General features: G+C 39.7%; 1 protein-coding gene across 10 annotated transcripts in view; it reads right to left on the bottom strand.

Moving 5' to 3' along the window:
• WDPCP (WD repeat containing planar cell polarity effector) overlaps nt 1-25921 on the bottom strand; it is a 727433-nt gene that overhangs the window by 201787 nt on the left and 499725 nt on the right. For all 10 annotated transcript variants that reach the window (XM_060412062.1, XM_060412070.1, XM_060412069.1 and 7 more), the window contains one exon: nt 445-508. In XM_060412062.1, the coding sequence (XP_060268045.1) occupies nt 445-508 (64 nt within the window). The remainder of the gene's footprint in view (nt 1-444; nt 509-25921) is intronic.

Below are 25921 nucleotides of genomic sequence, written 5' to 3'. Positions count from 1 at the left end.
ACATTCAAACTATTACTTCTCAATAAAACCTAAGGGACAAACTGAGCACATTCAAGATCTCGGGGACATGTCTTGTCCTGTGTCCTGGTTTCTGAAGCTGTACTTCTATAGGGAATGGATTAGAAAGAAATTTCAGCTTGTTAGATACAAAGGTGTCATCCTCTCACATCAAAGTACACGAGGAGAGACATTGAAGAATTATAAATTCTTAGAAACCATAAAAAATCCTTTGGGTCTGCCAAGGAAAATGTCAGCAAGTCAAAAGAGGCTAGATGGCTATTGACCAGTTTCATGAAGGCAAAGCTGCAAGCCAAGATGGAATAATGCTTTCCCACCATGTGTCGAAGGCACAAATGACACTAATCCTTTTTAATGGTCACAAAAGCTGACAACTTACTCAGCGTTAGAACTGAAGGCACAAAATCATCCCAAGGAATGACTCACCATAAACAGGTCACGAGCACCAATGTCAACAGCTAACAGAAATGCCTTTTCAAATCTTTGGTACCTGTAAGGGAGAAATGTTATGTTGTGAACAAAACTATAGAAGAGAGAGCAGTTTGTTTAATGTACTTATATGCTATTGTTTTTTTTTCTGATAAAAATATTCTAAGATAGTAGGGACTTCACCTGCTGGGATCTTCCCTATGTGAACTCTTATTGTACTTAGGAGGTGCTGATGCACACAGCCTGTGGAGGGATTCAGTGTAACTGTCAAGCACAAACATAATCAGATTAGGTGCTTCTAAATGTAGAGAAATGATAGCTTAAGAAATACATTTTCTCATTATTTTTTCCTTTGTTCTATTTTGTTGTGTAAGTGGAAAGTAGGAGGATATGGACAGTACAGCAGGATAAGAGCAATTAATAAATCATATAATTATATTTTATGTTTCTTAGGTAAAAGTTGAGAAGTCAAATGTTGCATTTTTACAAAACTCTCACATTTGTGATCTAGGGTAAAAACATCCCCTGCTGTTGTAAATGAAAATAATAAGTGGTTTCTAAGTATTTTAAGAAGGTATTCCTTTTCTACTATTTCATCACAATCATACTATCTTTCCCTGAGGTATAACTAAGAATGTTCTTTGTGAGGACAAACTTTAGTTTACATTAATTACCTCTACAGAAAATTTAAAGTCCCGAGAGAAAAGCATGTCATGAACATATAATTTGCACAGGATTATGGAATAAAAGGTAATCTATGCTGAAACTTACACAGATGTAATAATCAGTTTTTCTGACTCAAGAAACAAGCAGATATATAACCAAGTTCTGTTCTATATTGTGAAATATGATGGTATAAAATATACTAAATTTTCACATAAAACATAGCAGAAATGTGGAATATTATTATTAACAGAGTATATAAAGTTTATTAGTGAAATAGCTAATATAATTACAATTCAAACAAGGCTTATTATTATTCCATATGAGCTGGTAGGCCAGAAACTGAAACACTTTGTAATTTCCATACTGTGTTTGATAGTTGTTCTCCCATCTACTCTCTGATTCTTCTTACTGGTATCTCCAGTAAGGCGGCTGCGACCGGCGCAGTAAGTGCAGGCGGCTGCGACTAGTGCACTAAGCACTGCTGGGAGGAGCGACCCCGCATCCAAGGTCGGGCACTGCGGCCGGGAGGAGCCACCCCGCGCTGAGGCCAGGGGCAGCAGCCAGGAGGAGCCACCCCGCGCCGGAGGCCAGGGGGAGCAACCCCACATCCAAGGAGTGCTGGCTGCGCGGGTGCAGGAGGGCCTAGAGGAGCCATCCCACGTTGAAGCTCAGGAAGGGTGGCAGTGAGGCGATACCCCCGATCCAAGGTAAGGAGCAGTGGCTGCGCTATGCTGGAGCAGCCCTGAAGAGACACCCCATGGCCAAGGTAAGAGAAACCCATGTAAGATGGTAGGTGTAGCAAGAGGGCATCAGAGGGCATATACACTGAAACCATACTCACAGAAAACTAGTCAATCTAATCACAGTAGGACCACAGCTTTGTCTAACTCAATGAAACTAAGCCATGTGTGCAGGGCAACCCAAGACAGGTGGGTCATGGTGGAGAGGTTTGACAGAATGTGGTCCACTGGAGAAGGGAATGGAAAACCACTACAGTATTCTTGCCTTGAGAACCCCATGAACAGCATGAAAAGGCAAAATGATAGGATACTGAAAGAGGAACTCCCTAGGTCATTAGGTGCCCAATATGCTACTGGACATCAGTGAAGAAATAACTCCAGAAATAATGAAGGGATGGAGCCAAAGCAAAAACAATACCCAGCTGTGGATGTGACTGGTGATAGAACCAAGGTCCAATGCTGTAAAGAGCAATATTGCAGAGGAACCTGGAATGTCAGGTTTATGAATCAAGGCAAATTGGAAGCGGTCAAACAAGAGATGGCAAGGGTGAACGTCAACATTCTAGGAATCAGCGAACTAAAATGGACTGGAATGGGTGACTTTAACTAAGATGACCATTGTATCTACTACTGCGGGCAGGAATCCCTCAGAAGAAATGGAGTAGCCATCATGGTCAACAAAAGAGTACAAAATGCAGTACTTGGATGCAGTCTCAAAAACAACAGAATGATCTCTGTTCATCTCCAAGGCAAACCATTCAATATCACAGTAATCCCAAGTCTATGCCCCAACCAGTAACGCTGAAGAAGCTGAAGTTGAATGGTTCTATGAAGACTTACAAGACCTTTTAGAACTAACACACAAAAAAGATATCCTTTCATTATAGGGGACTGGAATGCAAAAGTAAGAAGTCAAGAAACACCTGGAGTAACAGGCAAATTTGGCCTTGGAATGCGGAATGAAGCAGGGCAAAGACTAATAGAGTTTTGCCAAGAAAATGCACTGGTCATAGCAAACACCCTCTTCCAACAACACAAGAGAAGACTCTACACATGGACATCACCAGATGGTCAACACCGAAATCAGACTGATTATATTCTATGCAGCCAAAGATGGAGAAGCTCTATACAGTCAACAAAAACAAGATCAGGAGCTGACTGTGGCTCAGATCATGAACTCCTTATTACCAAATTCAGACTGAAATTGAAGAAAGTAGGGAAAACCGCTAGACCATTCAGGTATGACCTAAATCAAATCCCTTATGGTTATACAGTGGAAGTGAGAAATAGATTTAAGGGCCTAGATCTGATAGATAGAGTGCCTGATAAACTATGGAATGAAGTTCGTGACATTGTACAGGAGACAGGGATCAAGACCATCCCCATGGAAAAGAAATGCAAAAAAGCAAGATGGCTGTCTGGGGAGGCCTTACAAATAGCTGTGAAAAGAAGAGAAGCTAAAAGCAAAGGAGAAAAGGAAAGATATAAGCATCTGAATGCAGAGTTCCAAAGAATAGCAAGAAGAGATAAGAAAGCCTTCTTCAGCCATCAATGCAAAGAAATAGAGGAAAAGAACAGAATGGGAAAGACTAGAGATCTCTTCAAGAAAACTAGAGATACCAAGGGAACATTTCATGCAAAGATGGGCTCGATAAAGGACAGAAATGGTCTGGACCTAACAGAAGCAGAAGATGTTTAAGAAGAGGTGGCAAGAATACATGGAAGAACTGTACAAAAAAGATCTTCATGACCCGGATAATCATGATGGTGTGATCACTCATCTAGAGCCAGACATCCTGGAATGTGAAGTCAAGTGGGCCTTAGAAAGCATCACTACGAACAAAGCTAGTGGAGGTGATGGAATTCCAGTTGAGCTATTTCAAATCCTGAAAGATGATGCTGTGAAAGTGCTGCACTCAATATGCCAGCACATTTGGAAAACTCAGCAGTGGCCACAGGACTGGAAAAGGTCAGTTTTCATTCCAATTCCAAAGAAAGGCAATGCCAAAGAATGCTCAAACTACCGCACAATTGCCCTCATCTCACATGCCAGTAAAGTAATGCTCAAAATTCTCCAAGCCAGGCTTCAGCAATATGTGAACTGTGAACTTCCAGATGTTCAAGCTGATTTTAGAAAAGGCAGAGGAACTAGAGATCAAATTTCCAGCATCTGCTGGATCATGGAAAAAGCAAGAGAGTTCCCGAAAAACATCTATTTCTGCTTTATTGACTATGCCAAAGCCTTTGACTGTGTGGATCACGATAAACTATGGAAAATTCTGAGACAGATGGGAATACCAGACCACCCGACCTGCCTCTTGAGAAATCTGTATGCAGGTCAGGAAGCAGCAGTTAGAACTGGACATGGAATAACAGACTGGTTCCAAATAGGAAAAGGAGTACGTCACGGCTGTATATTGTCACCCTGCTTTTTTAACTTATATGCAGAGTACATCATGAGAAACGCTGGACTGGAAGAAACACAAGCTGGAATCAAGACTGCCGGGAGAAATATCAATAACCTCAGATATGCAGATGACACCACCCTTATGGCAGAAAGCAAAGAGGAGCTAAAAAGCCTCTTGATGAAAGTGAAAGAGGAGAGTGAAAAAGTTGGCTTAAAGCTCAACATTCAGAAAACGAAGATCATGGCATCTGGTCTCATCACTTCATGGGAAATAGATGGGGAAACAGTGGAGACAGTGTCAGACTTTAGTTTTTTGGGGCTCCAAAATCACTGCAGATGGTGATTGCAGCCATGAAATTAAAAGATGCTTACTCCTTGGAAGAAAAGTTATGACCAACCTAGAGAGCATATTCAAAAGCAGAGACATTACTTTGCTGACTAAGGTCCGTCTAGTCAAGGCTGTGGTTTTTCCAGTAGTCATGTATGGATGTGAGAGTTGGACTGTGAAAAAGGCTGAGCACCAAAGAATTGATGCTTTTGAACTTTGGTGTTGGAGAAGACTCTTGAGAGTCCCTTGAACAGCAAGGAAATCTAACCAGTCCATTCTGAAGGAGATCAACCCTGGGATTTCTTTTTAAGGAATGATGCTAAAGCTGAAACTCCAGTACTCTGGCCACCTCATGCGAAGTGTTGACTCATTGGAAAAGACTTTGATGCTGGGAGGGATTGGGGGCAGGAGAAGAAAGGGACGACAGAGAATGAGATGGCTGGATGGCATCACTGACTCGATAGACATGAATCTGAGTGAACTCCGGGAGTTGGTGATGGACATGGTGGCCTGGTGTGCTGCAATTCATGGGGTCGCAAAGAGTTGGACACAACTGGGCGACTGAACTGAACTGAACTTTCAACTATGGAAAATCAGAAGAAAATTGTGTTCACTTTTGTTCCAGGAAAATGGCTGACTCTATATAGTAGATGTGGGATGTAATAAGGAAGAGGACAGAAGATCAACAAGTTGTACTATTAATACTATTCATAGATTTACTGCCATTTTGCATTTGTTCCCACCCACTACATTGAAACTTCTCTAGCAATAGTAATTATTCGTCCTCTAAGGTAAGTTCTTATCTTGTGTGCTCTTTCAGCCACATCTGATGCTATTAACTTCCCCTACTTGAAACTCTTTCTTTGCATTTGGAGATCCATTCTTGCATTTGGAGATTCATCTTTTGTTTTCTCAATTCTTAGATTTCACCTTCTTAGTCTCTTTTTAAACTTTTTCCTGCCTATTCCATGAAGGAGTAGGCCTACTCAGATAGGGTTACTACCTCAGTAATCCTAACTGCTCCTATGGCATTGATACCTCAAAGACACAAATCTCTAGTATCCATTTATTTCTGGAGCTCTAAACTCTTTCGTTCCAGGTATCTCTAATTTAACATGTCTAGTATGTCCACTAATACGCAATGGCACCCCACTCCAGTACTCTTGCCTGGAAACCATGGATGGAGGAGCCTGGTGGGCTGCAGTCCATGGGGTCTCTAAGAGTCGGACATGACTGAGTGACTTCACTTTTACTTTTCACTTTCATGCATTGGAGGAGGAAATGGCACCCCATTCCAGTATTCTTCCTTGGAGAATCCCAGGGACGGAGGAGCCTGGTGGGCTGCCGTCATAGAGTTGCACAGAGTCGGACACGACTGAAGTGACTTAGCGGCAGCAGCAGCAGCAGCAGCTGTATGTCTGTTGACATACCAATTTGGCAGCCATATATGTGATTCACTGGAATTGGTAAATATGAAATTAAGGTGAGCAGCTTAGGAGGTACAGTTCCTTCTAGGTGAGAGGTAATGATTCACATTATGATAAAATGAAAGAATTGGCATTGGCATCTGGTGGTATGATCAACCAAAAATACCAAAGGGTGCTCCCAACTAGACTGCTTATAAAATACATCTTAAACTACAACATAAGATTCTTAAAAAAAGAAAAGGAAATTTCCAAGGATAACACATTTTCAATTAAAAAAAATAACCAACTAACCAAAGTTCCTTGACTGAAACTAGGATCCATAAGCAGAGATCAAAAATGGGGAAAAGGGCAGAACTACTCTGGCCATCACCCTCAGAAGACTGAGCCTTGACCAAGTCTTAAGGTAAAGGTGGTTAACTTGAGACTTCTGACTAAGCCAGGGGCTAAAATGATCCCAAGTTTTAAGTGTCCTTAACATTGGCAGAAAAAGTATAAAGAAGATCCATGTCTGGATTAAAGTAGTTTTGATACAAGTCACCAGAATTGCCATAAATTAAAACAAGTATGAGCTCACACTAAAACATTACTAAATACAAAAGAAGCTACTGTGATGGGAAATTAGAAAATAAAAGATTTACTTCTCCTTGGATTTCAGATGATTGAATTATTAAAATTAGAATGTAAAACAGTTCAGCATATTTAAAGAAATAATGATGGGGCCATGAAAATAAGCTTACAACAGGACATATTAATAATAAAAGTGTTACCCAGTAGATTTTTTAAGAAATAAAAATATAACTTTTGGAAATGAAAAATTGAAGTTAAATAATTTGGTATAAAGAGAGAATTAGCGAAATAAAAGAGGCATAAGTAAGGAATTACACAAAATGTTAAAGAGACAAGAAAAAAATATATAAAGGGAAGTTAGCAATACAAAGAACATGGAAGTTAGCAAAACAGAGAACATGGAAAAGTCTAACACATCTAATCAGGTAATTATGCTAAATGCGGACAATTTTCCAGAGCTGATAAATGAAATGAATCAATAAACACAAGAGGGACAATATATATCAATCAGGATACACTGAAAAGAATCTATAATTATGCAAATATACAATGAAGATGCAGAACTCTAAAAATAAAAAGGTCTTAAAAAGCAAGAGAAAAGACAGGTCACCTACAAAGAAGATAACCTACAAACAGACTGACACCAGACCTCTCAATGACAACAATGGGGTGTAGAAGACAGTAGGGATGTATCTTCAAATGATAGTGAGAAAATAAGCATTTCTCTTGTATAATATAACAATGGAATTCTCAGTAGGTAAAGCAAAATAAAGACATTTTAAGATATGTAAAAACTGAAACCATTCAACAGATCTTCAATAAAGGGACTTGCAGGGGACATAACTCAGGAAAAAAGGAAAATGATCTTAGAAGGAAGATTTGAAAAGCAAGAAGGAACAGCTTAAAAAAATTGGTTAATATACAGGCAGATAAATACACACAGACATACATGCATATACACAAATGTTTTGCTATTTTTAAGATCAGAAAACACTAATTAGATAATAATCATAAAAAAGTTAAAGCGCTAAGGTCCTTGCTTTTTGAATTCTTGAAGATAATTGTTTGATTTTGGTAACTATCACAAAGAAATTAAATAGCAATCATTAAAGCTTTATAAATGGTTAAACAGTAATATAGGTAGAGTTGGGTGAAGGGTAAGCAAATTGAAAAATAAGAAAATTCAAGAAGTATTAAAGAAACAAACACTGGATCTACACCAGTACACTGGTGAAAACAATGTGTGAGAGACACCAGGGCCAACTGCCAGGATACCCACAGTTAAAGTGTGGCCATGAGAAGTGCCAATCAAGCATGTACTCTGAGAGCTCATGCAACAGGGGAAAGGTAACACAGCAGAGCAGGGGTTGAACATCTCCAGAGGCAGAATGCTAAGTGGCTTCTCTCCCAATGGGAATTCTCTAATCCCACCTATCTCACACCACGTATCAGAAAAGAGCTAAGAAACAGATCCGAAAAGAGCTAAGAAACAGATCTGGGGACCTCTGCTCCAACAACTAAGGAGCAGATCTCACCCCTGACAGGGCAGTGATAACCAGTGAGTCTGTCCATTTATACATCAATTTGGCAACCATATATATGATTAACTGAAATTGGAAGTATATAATTAAAGTGGACAGCTTAGGCAGTACACTCCTTTCTGGTAAGAGGTAATGATTCACATTCTGAAAAAATGGGCTTTGGCATCTGGTAGCATGATCAACCAAAAATATCACAGACTGCTCCCAACTAGACTTATAAATATATGTTAAAATACAACACAGTTCAGTTCAGTTCAGTCGCTCAGTCATGTCCAACTCTTTGCGACCCCATGAATCGCAGCACGCCAGGCCTCCCTCTCCATCACCATCTCCCGGAGTTCACTCAGACTCACGTCCATCGAGTCAGTGATGCCATCCAGCCATCTCATCCTCTGTTGTCCCCTTTTCCTCCTGCCCCCAATCCCTCCCAGCATCAAAGTCTTTTCCAGTGAGTCAACTCTTCACATGAGGTGGCAAAAGTACTAGACTTTCAGCTTTAGCATCATTTCTTCCAAAGAAATCCCAGGGCTGATCTCCTTCAGAATGGACTGGTTGGATCTCCTTGCAGTCCAAGGGACTCTCAAGAGTCTTCTCCAACACTACACTTCAAAAGCATCAATTCTTCGGTGCTCAGCCTTCTTCACAGTCCAACTCTCACATCCATACATGACCACAGGAAAAACCATAGCCTTGACTAGACGGACCTTTTTTGGCAAAGTAATGTCTCTGCTTTTGAATATGCTCTCTAGGTTGGTCATAACTTTTCTTCCAAGGAGTAAGCATCTTTTAATTTCATGGCCGCAGTCACCATCTGCAGTGATTTTGGAGCCCAAAAAACTAAAGTCTGACACTGTTTCCACTGTTTCCCATCTATTTCCCATGAAGTGATGAGACCAGATGCCATGATCTTCGTTTTCTGAATGTTGAGCTTTAAGCCAACTTTTTCACTCAACACAGAACTCTTTTTAAAAAAAGTTTCTGAGAATACCACACTCTCAATTACAAAATAACTAACTAACCAAAGTTCCTTGATTGACACTAGAGTAATGCTCCCTGAGCAGAGAGCAAAAAAAGGAAAAAAGGCAGAACTAGTCTGAGGCATCACCCTCAGAAGACTGAGCCTTGAACAAGTCACAAGATAAAGGTGCTTAGCCTGAGACTTCTGATTAAGCCAGGGGCTAAAATGATTGCAGGTTTTAAGTGCCCTTAACATTGACAGAAACAATAAAAAGAAAATTCATCTTTGGATTAAAACACTTTTGATAGAAGCCACCAGGACTGCCATAAATTAAAACAAGTACAAGTTCACAATGAAACATCACCATATACAAAAGAAAAAAAGCTACTATAATGTAAAATTAGAAGATAAACAACAGATTTACTTCTCCCCGGATTTCAGATAATTGAATTATTAAAGTTAGAATATAAAATAGGGAGGCGGTCCTAAGATGGAGGATGAACAGGACAGGGAGACCACTTTCTCCCCTACAAATTCATCAAAAGAACATTTGAATGCTGAGAAAATTCCACAAAACAACTTCTGAATGCCAGCAGAGGATATCAGGCACCCAGAAAAGCAGCCCATTGTCTTCAAAAGGAGATAGGAAAAAATATAAAAGATAAAACGAGAGACAAAAGAGGTAGGGATAGAGCTCTGTCCTGGGAAGCGAAGTGAAGTCACTCAGTTGTGTCCGACTCTTTGTGACCCCATGGACAGTAACCTAACAGGCTCCGCGGTCCATGGGATTTTGCAGGCAAGAATACTGGAGTGGGGTGCCATTTCCTTCTCCAGGGGATCTTCCCAACCCAGGGATTGAACCCAGGTCTCCTGTATTGCAGACAGATGCTCTACCCTCTGAGCCACTAGGGAAGTCCTGGGAGTTCAGTTCAGTTCAGTCGCTGAAGCGTGTCCGACTCTTTGCGACCCCACGAATCACAGCATGCCAGGCCTCCCTGTCCATCACCATCTCCCGGAGTTCACTCAGACTCACGTCCATCAAGTCCGTGATGCCATCCAGCCATCTCATCCTGGGTTGTCCCCTTCTCCTCCTGCCCCCAATCTCTTCCAGCATCAGAGTCTTTTCCAATGAGTCCTGGGAAGGGAGTCTTAAAAAAGAGAGGTTTCCAAACACCAGGTAACACTCTCACTGCTGAGTCTGTGGCGAGCCTTGGAACCACAGAGGGCAACATAACTGGGAGGAAAAATAAATAAAGAATTAAACCTCAGAGATTACCTGCCCAATGGTAACTCCCAGCGGATAAGCAGTGCAGATGCCTGCATCCACCACTAGCAAGTGGGGGTTGGGCAGGGAGGTGTGGGCTGCATTGCTTAGAGTAGGACTGGGCCTGAAAGCCCCGAGGGCAATCTGAGGGAACTAACTTAGGATAGGAAACCAGACTGTGGGATAACGACCACACGAAAAGCCCTAACCTAAGATACCACCAGGCCAGTTCACAGAACAAAGGACTGACTAGAGCTAGGCGAAAAGCCCTAACCTAAGACACCTTCAGGCCTGATCACATAACAAAGGACTGAGCAGAGCTAGCGGCTACAGGCCGGCCCATCCCCCTCTGGAGACAGGCAGGCGAGGGCGGACAGAGCTGGAAGGGGGCAATCACAGCCCCAGAGAGGCATTATGTACCAAACTGCAAGCAGCCTTCGTTGCTAACCAAGACTTCTTAGGATTTTGGATGGTCAACATCCACCTGAGAAGGTGCGCCGGTTGTACACCCAGAAAACCAAGCAGCAGGGATGTGGGAGGCAATAAGTCGCAGCGACCGTGCGCCAAACACCTGGTCACTCAAGCTGTTCAGATCTGGGAAGGGCACAAAACGCAGGCCCAACCGAGTCTGTGCCTCTGAGGACTACCGAATACCTGAACCTGAGCGGCTTAGACCTGGGAAGTGCATACAACCCAGGGCCGGCCTCAGACAGTTCCTGGCAGAGCAACCTAGAGCCTAAATAGTGTAGACAGGGAAAGCACACATGCCGTGAGCAGGGGCAAACCAGTGTGGCTGAGACACTGTGAGCACACGCCAGTGTTATTTGTTTGCAGCGTCCCTCCCTCCCCACAGCATGACTGAACAAGTGAGCCTAAAAAAGTGTCCACCACTGCCCCCTTGTTTCAAGGTAGAAATCAGACACTGAAGAGACCAGCAAACAGAAAAAGCTAAAACAGAGTGACCCTCCTGGGAAGTGACACGTGTAATAGATTAAAACCCTGTAAATAGTACCGACTACATAGGAAGGGGCCACTAGCCCCTTGAGAAATATAAGCCGGATCAAGGAACTATCCAAAAGTGAACTGACCCCACACTGCCCATAATACCACCAGAGAAAGTCCTAGATATATTTTTTTTACTATTTGTACTATCATTCTTTAATTGTTTGTAATTTTTAAGTCCTCTATTACTCCTTTTATTTTCATTTATAACCTACCATTACTTTGCAAAAAAAAAAAAAGAGACCCTATTTTTTAAAGCAAACTTCATATATATATATATATTTTATAATTTTTGTGACTGCTTTTTTTTTCTCTTTTTCTTTAATATTGTATTTTTGAAATCCAACCTCTACTCTGATTTTTAATCTTTGCTTTTTTGGTATTTGTTATCAATTTTGTACCTTTAAGAACCCAACCTTTAGTACCCATTTTTACCTGGGAGCAAGGTTACTGGCTTGTTGGCTCTCTCCCACTTTGGACTCTCCTTTTTCTCCACCAGGTCATCTCTGTCTCCTCGCTCCCCCTTCTCTTCTCTACCCAACTCTGTGCATTTCTTTGTGTGTTCCGGACGGTGGAGAACACTTAGGGAACTGATTACTGGCTGGATCTGTGTCTCTCCTTTTGATTACCCCCTTTATCCTCCTGGCCACCTCTGTCTCCTTCCTCCCTCTTCTCTTCTCTGTATAACTCCGTGAACGTCTCTGAGCAGTCCAGACTTGTTAGCGCACGTAAGGGCTAGCTTGCTCTCTCCTCTTTTGATACCCCCTCTTCTCCTGGTCACCTCTATCTCTCTCCTCCCTCTTCTCTTCTCTATGTAACTCTGTGAACCTCTCTGGGTGTCCCTCACTGTGGAGAAACTTTTCATCTTTAACCTAGATGTTTTATCAACAGTGCTGTATAGATGGAGAAGTCTTGAGGCTACTGTAAAAATAAGACTGAAAACCAGAAGCAGGAGGCTTAAGTCCAAATCTTGACAACACCAGAGAACTCCTGACTCTAGGGAACATTAATCAACAGGAGCTCATCAAAAGCCTCCATACCTACACTGAAACCAAGCACCACCCAAGAGCCAACAAGTTGCAGAGCAAGATATACCATGCAAATTCTCCAGCAACACAGGAACATGGCCCTGAGCTTCAATATACAGGTTGCCCAAAGTGACTCCAAACCCACTGACATCTCATAACTCATTACTGGACCCTTCATTGCACTCCAGAGAGAAGAACTCCAGCCCCACCCACCAGAACACCAACACAAGCTTCCCTAACCAGGAAACCTTGATAAGCCACCTGTACAACCCCACCCACAGCAAGGAAACTCCACAATAAAGAGAACTCCACAAACTGCCAGAATACAGAAAGGCTACCCCAAACACAGCAATACAAACAAGATAAACAGACAGAGGAATACCCAGCAGGTAAAGGAACAGGATAAATGCCCACGAAACCAAACCAAAGAGGAAGAGATAGGGACTCTACCTGATAAAGAATTCCGAATAATGATAGTGAAAATGATCCAAAATCTTGAAAACAAAATGGAATCACAGAAAAACAGCCTGGAGACAAGGACTGAGAAGATGCAAGAAAGGTTTAACAAAGACCTAGAAGAAATAAAAAACAGTCAATATATAATGAATAATTTTCAACAAATGATATCAAAAATACTCTGGAGGGAACAAATAGTAGAATAACAGAGGCAGAAGATAGGATTAGTGAGGTAGAAAACAGAATGGTAGAAATAAATGAATCAGAGAGGAAACAAGAAAAACAAATTAAAAGAAATGAGGACAATCTCAGAGACCTCTTGGACAATGTCAAACGTCCCAACATTCGAATCATAGGAGTCCCAAAAGAAGAAGACAAAAAGAAAGGCCATGAGAAAATACTTGAGGCGATAACAGTTGAAAACTTCCCTAAAATGGGGAAGGAAATAATCACCCAAGTCCAAGAAACACAGAGAGTCCCAAACAGGATAACCCCAAGGCTAAATACCCTGAGACACATATTAATCAAATTAACAAAGGTCAGACACAAAGAACAAATATTAAAAGCAGCAAGGGAAAAACAACAAATAACACACAAGGGGATTCCCGTAAGGAAAACAGCTGATCTTTCAATAGGAACTCTTCAGGCCAGGAGGGAATGGCAGGACATACTTAAAGTGATGAAAGAAAATAACCTATAGCCTAGATTACTGTACCCAGCAAGGATCTCATTCAAATATGAAGGAGAAATCAAAAGCTTTACAGACAAGCAAAAGCTGAGAGAATTCAGCACCACCAAACCAGCTCTCCAACAAATGCAAAAGGATCTTCTCTAGACAGGAAAACAAAAAGGGTGTATAAACTCGAACCTAAAACAATACAGTAAATGGCAATGGGATCATACTTATCAATAATTACCTTAAACATAAATGGGTTGAATGCCCCAACCAAAAGACAAAGACTGAATGGATACAAAAACAAGACTCCTCTATATGCTGCTTACAAGAGACCCACCTCAAAACAAGGGACACATACAGAATGAAAGTGAAGGGCTGGAAAAAGATATTCCACGCAAATAGAGACCAAAAGAAAGCAGGAGTATCAATACTCATATTAGATAAAATAGACTTTAAAACAAAGGCTGTGAAAAGAGACAAGGCCACTACATAATGATCAAAGGATCAATCCAAGAAGAAGACGTAACAATTATAAATATATATGCACCCAACATAGGAGCAACACAATATGTAAGACAAATGCTAACAAGTATGAAAGGGGAAATTAACAATAACACAATAATAGTGGGAGACTTTGATACCACACTCACACCTATGGATAGATCAACTAAACAGAAAATTAACACAGAAACACAAATCTTAAATGATACAATAGACCAGTTAGACCTAATTGATATCATAGGACATTTCACCCCCAAACAATGAATTTCACCTTTTTCTCAAGTACACACAGAACCTTCTCCAGGATAGATCACATCCTGGACCGTAAATCTAGCCTTGGTAAATTTTAAAAAATTGAAATCATTCCAAACATCTTTTCTGACCACAATGCAGTAAGATTAGATCTCAGTTACAGGAGAAAAACTATTAAAAATTCCAACATATAGAGGCTGAACAACACGCTGCTGAATAAACAACAAATCACAGAAAAATCAAAAAAGAAATCAAAATATGCATAGAAATGAATGAAAATGAAAACACAACCACCCAAAACCTGTGGGACACTATAAAAGTAGTGCAAAAGGGAAGGTTCATAGCAATACAGGCATACCTCAAGAACAGGTTTAACCTAACTCTACACCTAAAGCAACTAGAAAAAGAAGAAATGAAGAACCCCAGGGTTAGTAGAAGGAAATAAACCTTAAAAATTAGGACAGAAACAAATGCAAAAGAAACAAAAAAGACCATAGCAAAAATCAACAAAGCCAAAAGCTAATTCTTTGAAAGGATAACTAAAATTGACAAACCATTAGCCAGACTCATCAAGAAACAAAGGGAGAAAAATAAAATCAATAAAATTAGAAATGAAAATGGAGAGATCACAACAGACAACACGAAATACAAAGGATCATAAGAGACTACAATCAGCAATTATATGCCAATAAAATGAACAACTTGGAAGAAATAGACAAATTCTTAGAAAAGTACAACTTTCCAAAACTGAACCAGGAAGAAATAGAAAATATTAACAGACACATCACAAACATGGAAATTGAAACTGTAATCAGAAATCTTCCAGCAAACAAAAGCGCAGGTCCAGATGGCTTCACAGCTGAATTCTATCCAAAAATTTCGAGAAGAGCTAACACCTATCCTACTCAAATTCTTCCAGCAAACTGCAGAGGAAGGTAAACTTCCAAACTCATTCTGTGAGGCCACCATCACCTTAATACCAAAACCTGACAAAGATGCCACAAAAAAAGAAAACTACAGGCCAATATCACTGATGAACATAGATGCAAAAATCCTTAACAAAATTCTAGCAATCAGAATCCAACAACACATTAAAAAGATCATACACCATGACCAAGTGGGCTTTATCCCAGGGATGCAAGGATTCTTCAATATCTGCAAATCAATCAATGTAATACACCATAATAACAAATTGAAAAATAAAAGCCATATGATTATCTCAACAGATGCAGAGAAAGCCTTTGACAAAATTCAACACTCATTTATGATAAAAACATTTCAGAAAGCAGGAATATAAGGAACATACCTCAACATAATAAAAGCTATATATGACAAACCCACAGCAAACATTATCCTCAATGGTGAAAAATTGAAAGCATTTCCCCTAAGTCAGGAACAAGACAAGGGTGCCCACTTTCACCACTACTATTCAACATAGTTCTGGAAGCTTTGGCCACAGCAATCAGAGCAGAAAAAGAAATAAAAGGAATCCAAAAATGGAAAAGAAGTAAAACTCTCACTGTTTGCAGATGACATGATCTTCTACATAGAAAACCCTAAACACTCCACCAGAAACTTACTAGAGCTAATCAATGAATATAGTAAAGTTGCAGGATATAAAATCAACACACAGAAATCCCTTGCATTCCTATACACTAATAATGAGAAAATAGAAAGAGAAATTAAAGAAACAATTCCATTCACCATTGCAACAAAAAGAATAAAATACTTAGGAATATATCTACCTAAAGAAACTAAAGACCTATATATAGAAAACTATAAAACACTGGTGAAAGAAATCAAAGAAGACACTAATAGATGGAGAAATATACTGTGTTCATGGATTAGAAGAATCAATATAGTGAAAATGAGTATACTACCCAGAGCAATCTATAGATTCAATGCAATCTCTATCAAGCTACCAATGGTATTTTTCACAGTACTAGAACAAATAATTTCACAATTTGTATGGAAATAAAAAAACCTCGAATAGCCAAAGCAATCTTGAGAAAGAAGAATGGAACTGGAGGAATCAACCTGCCTGACTTCAGGCCCTACTACAAAGCCACAGTCATCAAGACAGTATGGTACTGGCACAAAGACAGAAATATAGATCAATGGAACAAAATAGAAAGCCCAGAGATAAATCCACACACCTATGGACACCTTATCTTCAACAAACGAGGCAAGAATATAAAATGGATTAAAGACAATCTCTTTTAACAAGTGGTGCTGGGAAAACTGGTCAACCACTTGTAAAAGAATGAAACTAGATCACTTTCTAACACCACACACAAAAATAAACTCGAAATGGATTAAAGATCTAAACGTTTAAGACCAGAAACTGTAAAACTCCTAGAGGAGAACATAGGCAAAACACTCTCCGACATAAATCACAGCAGGATCCTCTATGACCCACCTCCCAGGATATTGGAAATAAAAGCAAACATAAACAAATTGGACCTAATTAAAATTAAAAGCTTCTGCACAACAGAGGAAACTATAAGCAAGGTGAAAAGACAGCCTTCAGAGTGGGAGAAAATATTAGCAAATGAAGCAACTGACAAAGAATTAATCTCAAAAATATACAAGCAACTCCTGCAGCCCAATTCCAGAAAAATAAATGACCCAATCAAAAAATGGGCCAAAGACCTAAACAGACATTTCTCCAAAGAAGACATACAGATGGCTAACAAACACATGAAAAGATGCTCAATATCACTCATTATCAGAGAAATGCAAATCAAATCCACAATGAGGTGCCATTTCACACCAGTCAGAATGGCTGCTATCCAAAAGTCTACAAGCAATAAATGCTGGAGAGGGTGTGGAGAAAAGGGAATCCTCTTATACTGTTGGTGGGAATGCAAACTAGTACAGCCACTATGGAGAACAGTGTGGAGATTCCTTAAAAAACTGGAAATAGAACTGCCATGCTACTGATAAGTAAACATCAGTTGTGTCCGACTCTGTGCAACCCCATAGACGGCAGCACACCAGGCTCCGCTGTCCCTGGGATTCTCCAGGCAAGAGTACCTGAGTGGGTTGCCATTTCCTTCTCCAGTGCATGAAAGTGAAAAGTGAACGTCAAGTCGCTCAGTTGTGTCTGACTCTTCGCGACCCCATGGACTGTAGCCTACCAGGCTCCTCCATCCATGGGATTTCCCAGGCAACAGTACTGGAGTGGGTTGCCATTGCCTTCTCTCTGCCATACAACCCAGCAATCCCACTGCTGAGCATACACACCAAGGAAACCAGAATTGAAAGAGACACATGTACCGCAATGTTCATTGCAGCTCTGTTTATAATAGCCCTTGGACATGGAAGCAACCTAGGTGTCCATCAGCAGATGAATGGATAAGAAATCTGTGGTACATATAGACAATGGAGTATTACTCAGCCATTAAAAAGAATACTTTTGAATCAGTTCTAATGAGGTAGTTGAAACTGGAGCCTATTATAGAGTGAAGTAAGCCAGAAAGAAAAACACCAATACAGTATACTAACGCATATATATGGAATTTAGAAAGATGGTAACGATAAGCCTGGATGCGAGACAGCAAAAGAGACAGAGATGTATACCACAGTCTTATGGATGCTTGTGGGAGAGGGTGAGGGTGGGATGATTTGGGAGAATGGCATTGAAACATGTCTAATACCATATGTGAAACAATTGCCAGTCTAGGTTCAATGCATGACACAGGATGCTCAGGGCTGGTGCACTGGGACAACCCAGAAGGATTGTATGGGGATGGAGGTGGGAGGTGGGTGCAGGATGGGGAACATATGTACACCCGTGGTGGATTCATGTTGATGTATGGCAAAACCAATACAATATTGTAAAGTAATTAGCCTCCAATTAAAATACATAAATTTACATTTTTAAAAAATATATAAAATAAATCAGCATAAGATATTTTAAAAATAATGATGGGACAATGACAAGAAGCATAAAACAGGATATATTAATAATAATAAATTGTCAGATAGATATTTGAAGAAATAAATAGAACTTTTGGAAATGAAAAACTGAAGTTAAATATTTTAGCACAAAGAGAGAACTAATGAAGTAAAAGAGACATAAATAAGGAATTACATAGAATGTTATAGAGAGACAAGAGAGAAAAATACAAAGTAAGTTTAGCAATGCAGAGAACATGGAAAAGTCTAGCATGTCTAATCAGGTAATTAAAGGCAGAGAATATTCCAGAGCTGATAAATGATATGAATCAATAAACACAAGAGGGACAAAATATACCAAGCGGATACATTGAAAAGAATCTATAATTATGCACATCTATAGCAGAGATGCAGAACTCCAAAAATAAAAAGATCTTAAAAAGCCAGAGACAAGAGAGATCACTACAAACGAGATAACCTACAGACTGACACCAGACCTCCCAATGGCGACAATGGGACATAAAAGACAGTAGGGCCAAGCAGTAAAATCAGTAAAGAGAGCGAGGTCTTAAACAACATAATTACACAGCTGGATTTATTCGATACACAGAACTTGTTACTCATTAATAAGTAAATACACATCTTTCTCAAAATACATGGAATCCTTACAAAATTATGTTAGTAAATAAAAAAGCATGTCTCAATATATTGTAAGGAATACTATATATAATGAATCTACTAACAATGTGGTTTTTGATAAAAAGATAAGCGATAAATTTCATATACATTTAGGAATTAAAGTCATTAATCAAAGAAAAATTATAAATTTAAGAATACTTAGAAATAAAAACTTGAGCAAATGAGACAATTGAAGAGAAATTTGTAGCCTTAAGTGCTTATATTAGGTAAAGAAGAAAGGTTAACGATTGATGAGATAAATATCCCATTTAATAATTTAGATAAAACCAGAATAAAGGCAATAGAAAGGGGAAATATGGAAGCAGTGTAAGATTTTATATTGCTGGGTTCCCAAATCACTGCAGACAGTGACTGCAGCCATGTACACTTTGGAAGAAAAGCTATAACAAATCCAGACAGTGTATTTAAAAGCAGAGACATTAAAAAACAAAGCACAGACATCACTTTGCTGACAAAGCTCTTTATAGTCAAAGCTATGGTTTTTTCTAGTATTCATGTATAGATGTGAGAGTTGGACCATAAAGAAGGTAGAGCACCGAAGAATTGATGCTTACCAACTGTGGTGCTAGAGAAGATTCTTGTAGTGCTAGAGAACTCCAAGTCTCCTGGACTGCAAGGAGACCCAACCAGTCCATCCTAAAGGAAATCAGTCCTGAATATTCCTTGGACGGACTGATGTTGAATCTGAAACTCCAATACTTTGGCCACCTGATGCCAAGGGTTGACTCATTTGAAAAGACCTTAATGCTGGAAAAGACTGAAGGAGGGAGGAGAAGGGGTCAACAGAGCATGAGATGGTTGCATGGCATCACCGACTCAATGGACATCAGTTTGAGTAATCTCCGGGAGTTGGTGATGGAGAGGCCTGGAGTGCTGCAGTCCATGGGTCGTAAAGAGTGAGACATGACTGAGCGACTGAACTGAACTAATAACATATGTAGGTAATATATGTGGCAACTATACAATAGAGAATGGGGTAAGGATGGTAAATGAACCAGTTGAGATCTAAGATTTCTGCATTTTACTTGAAGTAAATAGTACTATATTAATTCAAAGTAGACTATGGAACGTTACAGATATATAATGTAAACTCTAGATGGCACCCCACTCCAGTACTCTTGCCTGGAAAATCCCATGGACAGGGGAGCCTGGCAGGCTGTGGTTCATGGGGTCACTAAGAGTCGGACACGACTGAGCGACTTCCCTTTCACTTTTCACTTTCATGCATTGGAGAAGGAAATGGCAACCCACTCCAGTGTTCTTGCCTAGAGAAACCCAGGGACGGGGGAGCCTGGTGGGTTGCCATCTATGGGGTCACACAGAGTCAGACACGACTGAAGTGATTTAGCAGCAGCAGCAGAACAACTAAAAAGTACAATGTGAAGTTCAGTTCAGTCATGTCCAACTCTTTGCTACCCTATGGACTGCAGCATGCCTGGCTTCCCTGTCTATTACCAACTCCTGGAGCTTGCTCAAACTCATGTCCATCAAGTTGGTGATGCCATCCAACCATCTCATCCTCTGTCATCCCCTTCTCTTCCTGCCTTCAATCTTTCCCAGCATCAGGGTCTTTTCAAATGACTCAGTTCTTTGCATCAGGTGGCCAAAATATTGGAGTTTCAGCATCAGTCCTTCAAATGAGTTTTCAGGACTGATTTCCTTTAGGATGGACTGGTTGGATCTCCCTGCAGTCTAAGGGACTCTCAAGAGTCTTCTCCAGCACCACAGTTCAAAAGCATCAATTCTTCAGTGCTCAGCCTTCTTTATAGTCCAACTCTCACATCCATACTGACTGCTGGAAAAACCATAGCTTTGACTAGATGGACCTTTGTTGGCAAAGTAATGTCTCTGCTTTTTAATATGTGGTCTAGGTGGGTTATAGCTTTTCTTCCAAGGAGCAAGTGTCTTTTAATTTCATGGCTGCATAATGTGAAGAGATATGGCTAAAAAAGCTTATAGATAAAACGAAATTCTGAAAAATAATCAAATAATCAAAAGAAATGAACAGAGGAACAAATATTAGGAGAGATAAACAGAAAACAAAATGGTAGATTGACTTTCAACCACATGTATAAGTACGTAATTATTAATGGGTCAAACACGCCAATAAAAAAACAAAAGACTGTTAGAATGGGTAAAAAAAGCAAAACTCAATTATATGCTAGTTTATAAGAAATCTACTATACAGACACAGTGTGACAGGAAATGGATGGAAAACAGTGCTAGAATGATTTAAATCACTAGATAAAATAGACTTCAAAACAAAAACAAGGAGTCATAACAGGAAGACATAACAGTCATAAATGGGCTTCCTGGTTGTCCAGTGGTTAAGAGTAAGCCTTGCAATGCAGGGTACTGGTTTGAACCAGAATGAACACTGGTTCAATCACTGGCCAGGAAAATCCCACATGCTGCAGAGCCACTAAGCCTTGAGCCCACAACAACTGTGTTTGTGCACCACAATTACTGAAGTCTGTGTACTCTGGAAGAGCCCAAGCTCTGAAATAAGAGAAGCCACCAACAATGAGAAACCCCATACGCTGCAAGTATAGAGTAGCCCCCATTCACCACAACTAGAGAAAGCCCTCATGTAGCAATGAAGAACCAGCACAGCCAAAAAGTTTTTAAAAAGCTATATATAAAAAATGATAATTGTCTCTAGGGTAAATTGCAGTTGCTTCCCGCCTCTCTGGAGATTCCAAGATCAGCAGGTAGGTCTGACCCAGGCTCCTAGCAGATTACTCTTTCTGTCATGGATCCTGGAGCATGTGAGATTTTGTGTGTGTCATTGAAGAGTGATGTCACTTTTTTGCTTGAAATATATTTTTCCATCCTTTCACTCCCAACCTGTCTGTGTCTTTGAGTCTAAAAGGAGACTCTTCTAGACGACATATAGTTGGGTCGTGTTTTTTCCTACTCTTTAAGTCTCTGTACTTTAACTGGTGGGATTAATGTATTTTCATGTAGAATGATTACTGATAAGGAAGTTTAGTTCTGTCTCTTTACTGTCTTCTACATCTATCTTTTTGTTCCATAATTCCTGCAATACTGCCTTCTTTTCCATATGACTGATTTTTTCTAGTGGATCATTTTGATCCTTCTCTTTCCTCTTTTGTATTTATTTTAGTTATTTCATTAGTGGTTACTCTAAGGATTATAATATCTTAATTTTATAACAATCTATAAACATACCAACAACTTTATAGCATACACTACTTTGCTTCTATATATAGCTCTATCCTCTCCTTTTTTTAAAAGTTATTGTCAGAAAATATCTTTAAATATTGTGTGCCCATTAACAGATTTACAATTTTTGTTGTATGCATTGTTTTTAAAATCAAATGGGGGAGAAAGAAGAGTTACAAACCAAAAATATAATAATACTGGATTTTTTATTTACCTACATAGTTATCTTTCCTTGTATTGTTTATTTTTTCCAACAGCTTTGAATTACTGTCCTTTCATTTCAGCCTGATAGACTCCCTTTAGTATTTCTGTAAGGAAGGTCAACTAGCAGTGAACTTCCTCAGTTTTTATCTGGGAATATCTTACTTTTCCTTCATTTTTAAAAGGATATTTTTGCCAGGTGTAGAATTCTTGGTTGACTCTTTTCTTTAGATCTTTAAATGTTATCCTGCTACCTTCTGTCTTCCATGGTTTCTAATGAAAAGTCAGCTGTTAATCTTATTGAAGAGCTCTTCTGCAAGACCAGTTGCTTTTTGCTTGCTGCTTTTAAGATTCTCTGTCTTTATTTTTTGAAATTTTGATTTTGTGGGTTTTGATGTGAAATCTCTTTGAGTTGATTCTACTTGAATTTCATTGTGTTTTTTGTATGTGTAGATTTCTGCCTTCCTTCTAAGAACTCCCATAATGGATACTCTTGATAGCAACCCACCTGCCCCTCAGATTCTGTTCACTATTTTCATTCTTTTTCCTCTCTGTTCCTCTGATTTGATAATTTTAATTGTCGTATTCTCTGATTCTGTCTTTTGCCTGCCCAAATCTGCTGTTGAGCCTATCTAGTGGATTTTTCATTGTAGCTATTATACCTTTTAAGCTCCAAATTTTCTATTTGATTTCTTTTAATTATTTCAATCCCTGTTGATATTCTCTATCTAGTAAGACATTCTTCTTCTGATCTCCTTGACATCACTGTCTATCATTTTTGTTAGTTCTCTAAGCTTATGTAAGACAGCTGACTTAAATTCTTATTCTAGTAAGCCCAATGTTTGTGCTTCCCCATGCTATTTTTCCCCAGTGCATGGGCCATACTTTCCTGCTTTTGTATATGCCTTTTAATTTTTGTTGGAAATAATATGTTTTGAATATAATACAGTGATAACTTTGGAAATAAAATTATTCCAGGTTTTACTGTTGTTGCTTTTGAGGAAAGTCATCCACTTGTCTAGTGATAGTCTCAAAGACTATATTTACTGTCATGTGTGATCACTGAAATCTGTTTCATTACCTCAGCAATCAGCCAAATATTTTTAATATCCTGACAGACTGATGTGACAGATTCTTTTAAAAAATTCTGAAGCAACAAACAAGCAATCCTGTCAGTCTTTGTAGACTGGATCTGAGCTAAGGCATACTTTCACTTCTTAGCCAGCGTACCTATGTACAGTTCAGCCTCAGAAGTCCATTCATGCTTGGGCAGAGCCCAAAACTGCTCTAGAGTTTTAACTCTGGGGTTCTCTCAGGTTTTTTATGAGCAAGCATCCAGATCTGGGCATATGTGTTGAACCCCTGATTTCCTGGCATATGAGGTAGTCCTTTAAGGACTTTATTCCCCTTATATTTAAAATGGAAAACTAAAAAGGACCCACCATATAGCACAGGGGACTCTGCTCAATGTTGTATGGCAGCTTGGATGCAGAGAGACTGCAGCAGAATGGATACATGTATATGTACGGCTGAGTCACTCCGCTATGCACCTGAAACTATCACAACACTGTAAATTGGCTATGTGTGAAGTCGCTCAGTTGTGTCCGACTCTTTGCGACCCCATGGACTGTAGCCTACCAGGCTCCTCTGTCCATGGGATTTTCCAAGCAATAGTACTGGAGTGGATTGCCATTTCCTTCTGCAGGGGATCTTCCCCACCCAGGGATCGAACCCAGGTCTCTAGCATTGTAGACAGATGCTTTACCGTCTAAGCCACCAGGGGCTATACTCCAGTATAAAATAAAAGGTTAAGTTACAAAACAGAACTTAATTCCTCCCCAGATCTTACTCTTAGCCTTCTCTTTCTCAGGTCTTTCTGTCCATCCACTGCTTTCCCTACTCCTCATCCTTTGCCTAAGAGACAGTTATGTATATTATGTCTTGAAATGCTTTTGACATACACAAATGCTTTTGCCAAACATGTTGTTCCAGCCTGAAGGAGGTGAAATAAAACCAAGTGTCTACAGTGGCCCCTCTGGAAGTGACAAGACCAAATTCATGACCAGTTTTTGAGATAAAAGTCCACTGTTGACCTCTGGCAGCTAGCTGACACCAGAAATGGTGACTACTGTCCCCAGGGCCACTGTCATACTAGGGAATGGGGGATGGCAGATAGGTAAACAAAAATGCAGCAATATTTCCTTACCGAGTTAGCAATCTCTGTCCTTATTAAGCATGTCCCTGATTATTGCAAGTTAAAAAAAATATGATTCTAGAGTTTTTTAAAAGTTAATTTTGTCAGTTTTTGTTTGCTTAGTGTTTGCTTCATTGGAAGGACTGATTCTTGGAGCTCTACTCTGATGTTTTCATGGTGTCTCTCCCACTTCTATTTATAGGACCCAATGTGGCATTCATGAGAATATCATTCTGAGATCTCTTACTGAAGGGAATGTAACTGACAGCCCCAGCTGTTTGATGTACTCTGCATATAAGTTAAATGAACAGGGTGAAAATACACAGCTTTCTGAAACTCCCTTCCCAATTCTGAACCAGTCCGTTGTTCCATGTAAGGTTCTAACTGTTGCTTTTTGACTGCATACAGGTTTCTCAGGAGACAGGTAAGGTGGTCTAGTATTCCCATCTCTTCAAGAATTTTCCACAATTTTTTGTGTTCCACACAGTCAAAGGCTTTAGTATAGTCAATGGAGCTTAAGTAGTTGGTTTTTTTCTGAAATTCCTTTGCTTTCTCCATGCTCCAATGAATGTTGACAATTTGATCTCTGGTTCCTCTGCCTTTTCTAAACCCAGCTTGTACATCTGGAAGTTCTTGGTTCATATACTGCTGAAGCCTAGCTTGAAGGATACTGAGCATAACCTTACTAGCATGTGAAATAAGTGCAACTGTACAATAGTTTGAACATTCTTTGGCATTGCCCTTCCTTGGGACTGGAATGAAACCTGATCTTTTCCTGTTCTGTGGCCACTGCTGACTTTTCTAAATTTGCTGACGTACTGCGTGCAGCATTTTAACAGCATCATCTTTTAGGATTTGAAATAGCTTAGGTGAAATTCCATCACCTCCAGTAGCTTTGTTTGCAATAATGCTTCCTAAGGCACACTTAACTTTGCACTCAAAGTTGTCTGGCTCTAGGTGAGTGACCACACCACTATGGTTATTTGGGTCATTAAGACTTTTCCTTTATAGTTCTTCTGTGTATTTGTGCCATCCCTTCTTAATCACTTCTGCTGCTGGTAGGTCCTTGCCATTTCTGTCCTTTATCATGCCCCTCATTACATGAAATGTTCCCTTGATATCTCCAGTTCTCTTGAGGAGATATCTAGTACTCCCCATTCTGTTGTTTTCCTCTACTTACTTGCATTGCTCATTTAAGATAGCCTTCTTCTTTCTCCTTGCTATTCTGTGTAACTCTGCATTCAGATGGGTATATCTTTCCCTTTTTCTCTTGCTTTTTCTTCTTCTCTTTCCTCAACTATTTGAAAAGCCTAGTCAGACAACCACTTTGCCTTCTTGCATTTCTTTTCCTTTGGGATAGTTTTGATCACCACCTCCTATACAATGTTATGAACCTCCATCCATAGTTCTTCAGAAACTCTGTCCACCAGAAAATCCCTTGAATCTATTCATCACCCCCACTGTATAATTATAAAGTGATT

Source organism: Ovis aries, chromosome 3 (genome assembly GCF_016772045.2).
Source record: "Ovis aries strain OAR_USU_Benz2616 breed Rambouillet chromosome 3, ARS-UI_Ramb_v3.0, whole genome shotgun sequence".
Taxonomy (NCBI): Eukaryota; Metazoa; Chordata; class Mammalia; order Artiodactyla; family Bovidae; genus Ovis; species Ovis aries.
Note: the sequence above shows the minus strand (reverse complement) of the source record. Positions and strands in the feature narration are given on the sequence as shown.